This window comes from Polyodon spathula, unplaced genomic scaffold (genome assembly GCF_017654505.1).
Source record: "Polyodon spathula isolate WHYD16114869_AA unplaced genomic scaffold, ASM1765450v1 scaffolds_1571, whole genome shotgun sequence".
NCBI lineage: Eukaryota > Metazoa > Chordata > Actinopteri > Acipenseriformes > Polyodontidae > Polyodon > Polyodon spathula.
In genome coordinates this window covers 1-9,420 of record NW_024473048.1, presented here as the reverse complement: position 1 = coordinate 9,420, position 9,420 = coordinate 1, and the positions used below count along the sequence as shown (strand labels likewise).

General features: G+C 44.5%; 1 protein-coding gene across 1 annotated transcript; it reads right to left on the bottom strand.

Moving 5' to 3' along the window:
• Positions 1–5,706: 5,706 nt before the first annotated feature.
• On the bottom strand, positions 5,707–9,415 carry efna3b (ephrin-A3b; the record flags this gene model as incomplete). The annotated part of the gene is made up of 4 exons (XM_041243067.1): positions 5,707–7,222; positions 8,343–8,426; positions 8,719–8,784; positions 9,298–9,415. Coding segments are annotated over 4 exons (387 nt in total), but the record flags the coding sequence as incomplete, so codon positions are not given.
• Positions 9,416–9,420: the final 5 nt, after the last annotated feature.

Here is a 9,420-nt window from a genome sequence, read left to right as displayed (position 1 = left end):
CTTCCCTCTCTTCCTCTGTACTCCCTTGTCTCTCTCCATCCCCCTCTCCTCTCTCTCTCTTCTCCTTTTCTCCTCCCCCCTGCTCTCTCTCCCCCCTGCGTGTGAGTATTTGACAGCTGAATCTCTCATTATTAGTCCCGACCCCTCCCTCTTTCTCTCACACCTGGACAGGCTGGTTCCTCACACTTTTTCACTGCTTTGTGTGCGAGTGGGAATGTTAGTGTGTGTGTGTGTGAGTTCTGCAGGGCTCTGAGCCCTGCACTGTCGACAGTGAGGTTCCTGTGGAGACGCCAGCGACTGTGGGCTCTGTGCCAGTCACAGATTTAAGTATTTAACGTGTTTACACAACTCTGGTTACCTGAGAGAGAGAGAGGCGTGTGCAGTCTGAGAGTGGCGGGTCGAGATTGCGTCTGTGTGATTGCATGCATTACAGCTTTAAATTAAACTTGGTTCTGTTATAGAAAACTACACAGAGCTGTATGGACCTGTTTTACTGTATAATATACAGTCCTATAGTTTGTGCTATATTATAGTGTGCAATACTGTATTACACTCTGCCCCAGGGCAGTGCATGCTATACTGTTGTACTGCATCTTGTGAAGCGCTTGGTGATGGTGGTCCACTATGAAAGGTGCTATATAAAATAGATTGGTTGATACTATTCTATACTCCAAGCCCTACGCTCTGATAAAAACGAAATCAACTCGAGACAAGCCCACTGGAAGTCTCCGCACGCTGCAGGTGTATTCACTGAGCAATCTGAAGGGCGCTTCGTTCAGAGTAAAAGTCATTTAGAGATTGCATTTGCAACCCATTGAACTGTTTTCTGTGTGTGTGTGTGTGTGTGTGTGGGGGGGGGGGGGGTTTAGGGCAATGCACCCTCAGCATGTCCCTAGTGCACACCACCAGACAGGATGTTTGTCACAAAATCTCTTACGTTACGTGGGAGTCGCGGATTACAGGGAGCACCCCCCCCCCCCCCCCCCCCCCCCCCCCCCCCCCGAGTGCTTAGAAACATCCTAGAAGTCATTACATCTATAAATAAAAGCAGAGGCATTTCATTCCTATATATATACCTTGAAGCTGTTGTGTTTAAATATTTCGAATGCTTTATCGTCGACACGGGTGCGTGACCTACAGCTCTGGACTCAAGTTTTGCATCAGAATGTTTTGCATGAAAGCTGCTGAATAATGTTCCTGTATCATATTGAATTGCACTCCCTCAGCTTCATAGAGTCCAGTGAAAGCTGCTGAATAATGTTCCCTTGTTCTCATATTGAATTGCACCCCCTCTATATAGAATGAACTCCCTCAGCTTCATAGAGTCCAGTGAAAGCTGCTGAATAATGTTCCCTTGTTATCATATTGAATTCCACACCCTCTATATAGAATGAACTCACTCTGTAATCCATATAAAGTACATTTTAAATATCTAAAAAGAGACCAGCTTTTATCCATGAAAAATATAAGGATCATGCTTTTCTACCATTTATTAAAAATGTTTGTTCCTTTATCCTTCCAATAAACTTTTTTTTTTTTTTATCATTTGGTAGTTAATTAGTTAAATAAAATATCTAAACTCTGTTCCTGTAGTTTTTATGTCTCCAATCCTAAAATCCTTGGGTGCTGCAAACACTTTTTTGGCCCCAGAAGCGCAGTGTGGAAGATTGCATGTGGACGTGTACCATTCACGCGGCTCCCCTGTTTAACAGATCTGTGTTTGCACGGTTTGTTTGGAGAGGCGAGGCTCTGTTTTAACGCTTAGCCCTGGGAGCGGATAGCTGCGACGGGACTCGCATTGCGCTCCCTCCCTCTCTCTCTCCAGGACTGTTTACTGGAACACGTGATCGGGTGGTTTTTTTTGAGTTGAACTTCGCTCCTACGCGCTTGCGAAAACATTGAGCAACGCTCAAATCTTAACATGCATTTATCAGTTCCAAACACCCACATTGCATCCTGTATTGAGCATTAGTGTCAAGATATAAGGCTCTGTACTGCTTTGGGATCCCCCTGGTAAAAGCACAGCACAGTGTAGTGAAGGAGGATCCCAAAGCAGTACACTTTAAGAAGGGGGCTGGTTCATTATCTTCTCTGTGCTTCACTACACTGTGCTGTGCTTTTACCAGGGGGATCCCAAAGCAGTACACTTTGAGAAGGGGGCTGGTTCATTATCTTCTCTGTGCTTCACTACACTGTGCTGTGCTTTTACCAGGGGGGTCCCAAAGCAGTACACTTTGAGAAGGGGGCTGGTTCATTATCAGACAAGAATAAGATCAATCAATATTTTTATTAATCGATCAAAGCCCACAGGTGTGATTAATCATTAGTTGATTAAAAGTATACATAGAAAATATATATATATATATATATAGAGAGAGAGAGAGAGAGAGAGAGAGAGAGAGAGAGAGAGAATGTGTATGTATAGATGAACATATGTAGATAACTATACAGATACGTAGAGATAGATATAGACTGATAGATGGGAGATGCAGTGTGTGAGAGAGGTAGTCGTGTGTATAGAGACGTGATCACGTAGCTCTAGTGATAGTGAGATAGATAGTCTGACTTGTTTCAGGTTGCAGTGTTGTTTGCTGCAGCCTCCTGTCACACTGCAGTGTGACAGTGACTCCAGCGTGACCCCTGCTGACAGTAATGGAGAAGTGCAGCTCAGGCGGTGAGGGTGGGAGACACGGACGACTTGACAGAGTGCAGTTTAGACTTGTTTTAAGGGTTCTGAGCAGAATGAATCTGCTTATGAAAGTCGTCTCTCTTCTGTTACTGCTTCCGTGACTAAGTGCAACCCTGCTTAGTGAAACAAATTACAGTAAAAACACGGTGAAGCACAGAGGAGGTCTGGTAAAGCACAGGGAAGCATTGTAAAGCACAGAGAGGTCTGGTAAAGCATAGGGAAGCATTGTAAAGCACAGAGAGGTCTGGTAAAGCATAGGGAAGCATTGTAAAGCACAGAGAGGTCTGGTAAAGCATAGGGAAGCATTGTAAAGCACAGAGAGGTCTGGTAAAGCATAGGGAAGCATTGTAAAGCACAGAGAGGTCTGGTAAAGCATAGGGAAGCATTGTAAAGCACAGAGAGGTCTGGTAAAGCATAGGGAAGCATTGTAAAGCACAGAGAGGTCTGGTAAAGCATAGGGAAGCATTGTAAAGCACAGAGAGGTCTGGTAAAGCACAGGGAAGCATTGTAAAGCACAGAGAGGTCTGGTAAAGCATAGGGAAGCATTGTAAAGCACAGAGAGGTCTGGTAAAGCACAGGGAAGCATTGTAAAGCACAGAGAGGTCTGGTAAAGCATAGGGAAGCATTGTAAAGCACAGAGAGGTCTGGTAAAGCATAGGGAAGCATTGTAAAGCACAGAGAGGTCTGGTAAAGCATAGGGAAGCATTGTAAAGCACAGAGAGGTATGGTAAAGCACAGGGAAGCATTGTAAAGCACAGAGAGGTCTGGTAAAGCATAGGGAAGCATTGTAAAGCACAAAGCAGAGAGGTCTGGTAAAGCACAGGGAAGCATTGTAAAGCACAGAGAGGTCTGGTAAAGCATAGGGAAGCATTGTAAAGCACAGAGAGGTCTGGTAAAGCATAAGGAAGCATTGTAAAGCACATAGAGGTCTGGTAAATGCACTTGGGGGAAACACTGCAACATTTCCCTGGTGAACTTTTCTACATTATATTTTTGGTGGGATAGTTGGTAAACTTGGTGAATTTACACTGAGACACGAGAAAGACTTCTAGTGGAAGCGTTTGTTGTTGACGTTCTGAGTTTTTGTTTCAGTGCTGCAGGGGAGGCTCGCTGTGTTTTCTCCTCTCTGAGGCTCGCTGTGTTATTCATGCTGCATCATCCACACCTGGAGTCACTCACCTGAGCCACAGGCCTGTCAGTACAGGTAGAGGTGTGGATCACTGCCTCTTTCTCTCCACTCCACCCTACGCTCCTAAGGGAAGGCTATCTCTCTCTCTCTCCACTCCACCCTACTCTCCTAAGATAAGGCTATCTCTCACTCTCTCTCTCTCCACCTCCACTCCACCCTTTTCTCTCCTAAGGGAAGGCTATCGCTCTTTCCACTCCATCCTTTTCTCTCCTGAGAAGGCTCTCTCTCTCTCTCTCTCTCTCTCTCTCCAATCTTCCCATTTCTCTCCTAAGGGAAGTCTCTCTCTCTGGAAGCCAACGGACCACAATTGACTGTTTTATGCAGAATCCTATAATCAAATAAAGAAATAAAGCAATCGACACACGCAAAGAAGTAAAAATACGACAAGATTTTAATCTCATCTTAGTGGTCACTGAATTGATTAATTATAATTTTAAATAAGAATGTTTTTTTTTTTTTTTTTTTTTTTTAGAAAAAAAAGGTTTTGTTACAGTTTTGGCAACAGTTTCATTACAGAAAAAGAGAAAAGCGAATGAGCAACGCAAACATAAACCCCGCCTCCTCCCCCCACACACCCTCCAATCAGATTCACTCTGAGGCGCTTGTCTGGCCCACAGTCGCCAGGTGATCCTGCATTGCGATGGGTGGGTTCCAACTTTTAGAAACTTCTCTTTGTAATTTCCATTTTCCCGGAAAATTCCCCATGAAAAATTCCAACAAAATCTCAACAAGAGTCCAAGGAAATTCCAGAAAAAAAAAATGCCAGGAAGATTCAAGACGGGACTGTTTCTCGTGTCGTCGCCGGGGGTAGGTTTATAAAACCCTGTCCTTGTTCATTTTTATTTAGTTTGTCGTTGTTTTGTTTTTTTGGCAGAAAGAAATTTATAAAAAAAAATATATATATAAAAACGCTAGCAGAAGAGAAGCAGTGCTCATGGGAACTGGGGAGCAGGAGGTTAGAGGTCAACGGTCAAAGTTCAAACCCACTCTTTCCACTATAAGCCCCCCCTTTTTGTTTAGTGCAACATTGAGCCCCCCCATCTCCAAGTAACTCGCTGAAAATCCTTTAGAATAAAACCCAGCGTGTGTGTGTGCTTGTCTGTCTGTCTGTCAGTCTGTTTGAGCGTGTGTGTTCTTGACTGTCTCTCTGTGCGTGTGTGTGTGTTTAGAAACACTAGAAGAAACTTCACAAAAAATAAATGACAAACGTTTTGACTTGATTGAAAACACTGAGAAAGTCTTCCAGTGGAAACGTGTGTCATTGAAGTTCATAAAGTTCTTTGTAGTGTTTCTAAACTCAGCACTATTGGATGTTGAATATTTATGGGTGATCTGTCTGTCTATATGTGTGTGTGCTGCTGTCTGTATGTCTCTGTGTGTGTTTGGTTACTATACTGTATATCCAGCCCCTGTATTCTTTGCCGCACAGTCAAGTTGCAGGTCTGTTTTTTTTTTTTTTTTTAAATCCAGTTTTGTTCTTGTTTTTTTAATTCCCACAATCGCCTCATGAGAGAAATGAAAAGAAAATTCATCAGCATCATGTTCTTCTGTGGAACTGCACTGCCCTCGCGCCCAGGCGTTGGGTCAGGGTCAGGGTCAGGGTTCAGGTCCCGGTCACCAGATTTCCAGAGTGAAAAAACAATATATATTTTTTCTTGAATTCATTAAAGCTGTAGCAACATTGAAGCAGTTAAAATAACTATATATAATAACACAATCAGAATTTAATATTGTGTGTGTGCACACATATATATATATATATATATATATATATATATATATATATATATATATATATATATATATATATATATATATATATATATATATATATATATATATGGGCTAACTTGACTGGCTAAAAAGAAAAAAATAGCCATGGGCCAAGAAATTAACCAGAATGTTAAGTATTGAACACAATCTCTTTATAATATACAGCACTAGACCCTGACCGTTCTGTGATCCAGCCCTCTGAAATGTCTTTATAATATATTAGCAGTTATAGAAGTCAGAAATCCCATTGAAATGAGCTGTTTAACTATGTTGTTTAAATTATATATATAAATTATAATAACCCTGTACCGTATTCTCTCTATACTATACTATATCCTCTCTCTCACACACTGAGCTCCGCACAGCACAGTTTAAACAGTGATTTCATTTAACAAATCAATCTGATACATTCTAAATCAACATTTCTTCCCAGAAAACAACGTCAATCCTTCGTTTTGGCTACAAACGGCCGCGTCCTGTTTTCGAGGGACAGTCGAGTGAGGTCAACGCGTTTCCTTTATTCAGAGCAGCGAAATTTCATGCCGGCTGTGAATCTCAACACAAAGAAAATTGAGCCGTTTTATCATCACTGTGAGGGGGGGGAAAATACACACCAAGGAACTGATAATTCTGAAGCTCCAGTTTCTCAGTTCTATATTGAGGCATCATGAATAAAAGCAGCTGAAGGGATGTGTTTGCAGAATTATTAACCATTCCTTTCAGACTTCACTTCAGCACTTAACAAATTCAGAGTCAGTTATCATAACAATAAACTTAGAGAATTAAAATCGCCCGTTTTCAAATGAAGACAATGGCATCTAATGGGTTAAAATACTCCGCTGAATCAATCTCCTTGAGCCTCACAGAAACAGCTAGGAACCCCTTCTCGTATTTCTGTAATAATAATAAACTTTCTCTGTTTGATTGTGTTCTGCAGATTTTTTTTTTTTTTAAATCATGATTCCTTTTTCAATTTTTATAAATGTATTTTTCTTTCCCAGTGTTTCTTTCTGGTCGGATCCTGGGACCCAGGCTTCCTTGTTTTTTTTTTTTTTTTTTTTTTCGAATCGTTTCCCCTTGTTTTTCAGGCTCTCGTCTCTCCCCGTGTCGGAGAGGGGGTCTGTGAGTCTGTCTGTCTGTCTGTCTCAATCCCGCCCGGTCATTCGAGAAAGACTGCGAGTCGAAACATCGCTCGCTGAGATTCTCTTGCGATTCTTGTTTCTTGTTCTTTCCAAAGTTCCAGCTGTCCTTTTTTTCCTCCTTTCATAATCCTTGCAATGTTGCTCTGCATTTGCCACAGCGGTGCTGGAAGGCTGTCGTGGGATGATTAGACTGTGGGGTTTTCTTTGTGTGTGTCGTTATGTCTGTGTGTGTGTGTGTTTCGTGGCTGTTCCTTCGCAGCGAGGCCCCCCTCCCCTGTGCTTGGCGTGTGTTCGACGTGTGACAGCCCCGCTAGGACACTGAGAGAGCGAACAGGAAGAGCGTGGACACTGTGGCACAGAGGTGTGCCCGGGACGGGCTGCTTCCACTTATACTCTTCTCCAGCTTGGGAATCTCTGGGTTGAGATCATCTGGGGGAGAGAGAGAGGGAGAGGGAGTAAAGCACAGAGAAGAGAATGAACCAGCCCCCTTCTCAAAGTGTACTGCTTTGGGATCCCCCCCTGGTAAAAGCACAGCACAGTGTAGTGAAGCACAGAGAAGATAATGAACCAGCCCCCTTCTCAAAGTGTACTGCTTTGGGATCCCCCTGGTAAAAGCACAGCACAGTGTAGTGAAGCACAGAGAAGAGAATGAACCAGCCCCCTTCTCAAAGTGTACTGCTTTGGGATCCCCCCTGGTAAAAGCACAGCACAGTGTAGTGAAGCACAGAGAAGAGAATGAACCAGCCCCCTTCTCAAAGTGTACTGCTTTGGGATCCCCCCCTTGGTAAAAGCACAGCACAGTGTAGTGAAGCACAGAGAAGATAGTGAAAGTTTACAGTCATTTTTATAAGGGATAACTTTTGGCGGGCGGAGGAATGCGAGTCCTGTACAGGGTTAGCTGGGTTCTGTCAGCGCGCCGGACTGATAACGAAGGGGCCGTCCGCCAAACATGAGAGAACAAGGAAACCAGCCAATCGCGAGCCAACATTCCAGAACACCTTATCTTGGGTGCCGTGATGTCATCTCGAGCACGGAATGTACAACACAGCTGAAAAATACACACCTTTTTCTGTGTACTGGTTTCTGTATTATACTGAGGGGCGATGGTAGCACAAGTATAGGGCAGCTACAGTGGGTTCAGGCAGGCAGGCAGGGGCACTGCAATGGCAATGGCTCTGTGTTAAACTGAGGGGCAATGGTAGGGCAGCTGCAACGGGATGAGGCTAGATCTGGAAGCAGAATATTTTCTTTGTCTGTTTCCCCGGTTAGCTGCTGCGAGAGCCTTTTTTCAGTGTTTTCATTTTTTTTTAAAGGTTGCTTTGACTTCTTCAGTCAGCTGTGAAGAGAGGCAGCGGGTTTGTCTACATTCTTGACTCTGGAGGGGAGTCCAGTCTTACGCAAGAGCCTGAGTGTGTGCGTGTGTGCGTACGAGTGTGTCTGCGGGCTGCGTGTCTCTGATTTTACCACTCTCTCACCTCACACCCCCCCTCTCCTCTCTCCACCCTCCCTCCCCTCCCTCTCCTCTCTCACTTCCCCCCTCCCCTCTCACCAATGTCCTCGATCTTGATGTCGTCGGGTGTGAGAGTGAAGCTGGGCCGTGTCGGGTACTGTTTGTCATCCTCCAGATGTGAGGCTGCAGAGACAGAGAGACACAGAGAGACTGTCAGCCCTGTTAGGAGAGGGACAGCACACAGCAGAACCAGCTGCTCAGTGTAGCGATAGTTTAACAGAGTATATCAGGGATGAGAATAAGACTCCCGTCGCAGAGCAGTGTGATCCAGTCCTGGTTTCACTAGGAGTTTAAATCAGACACACCTGGGCTTGTTGCCTAGACACACTGGGGGCTGATCAAGCTGGTAGTAAAACCTGGACTGGGTGCCGCTGCTGTGCAATGGGAGTCTTGTTACTCACTGCGTGGTACTCACTGGTAGAGCAGCAGACGTACACCTTCATCCTGAGGCAGGTACGGCCGTGGTGCTGCGTGGGCGTGGCTGCAGGAGGAACAGAGACCGCGGTCACACCACTGGCGCATTGCAAACCACGCAGCTCCACGCAACCAATCACAGTGCAGCATTTCTGAACATCTCGATAAGTTCATTCATATTGTGCGGGAGTCTCTTACTGTGTCAGAGACGCGCTCTCATGCAATTCGAGCAAAAGGGCTGCAGAGCTAATAAACAGTGCTTGCAGAGTAGAAAGCAATAGTCCAATGCAGTAAACTATACTCACACACAGAGCAAACTACTCACACACACAGTAAACTATACTCACACACAGAGCAAACTATACTCACACACAGAGCAAACTACTCACACACACAGTAAACTATACTCACACACAGAGTAAACTACTCACAGCAAACTATACTCACACACAGAGCAAACTATACTCACACACACAGAGTAAACTACTCAGACACAGAGTAAACTATACTCACAGGTGCGATTCTGAATGAGTCATTTCTACTTGATGCACTATGGGTACTCCCAGTCCTGGATACTCACAGATGTAATAGTACTCCTGCCCCACGTGGAACTCGTACCCCAGGGAGAAGGCGCTGTAGCGCTGGAACTTCTCCGAGAACTTGATGGGTGCGTGGGGGGCATGGGGCCGGTTGCACTCCCAGC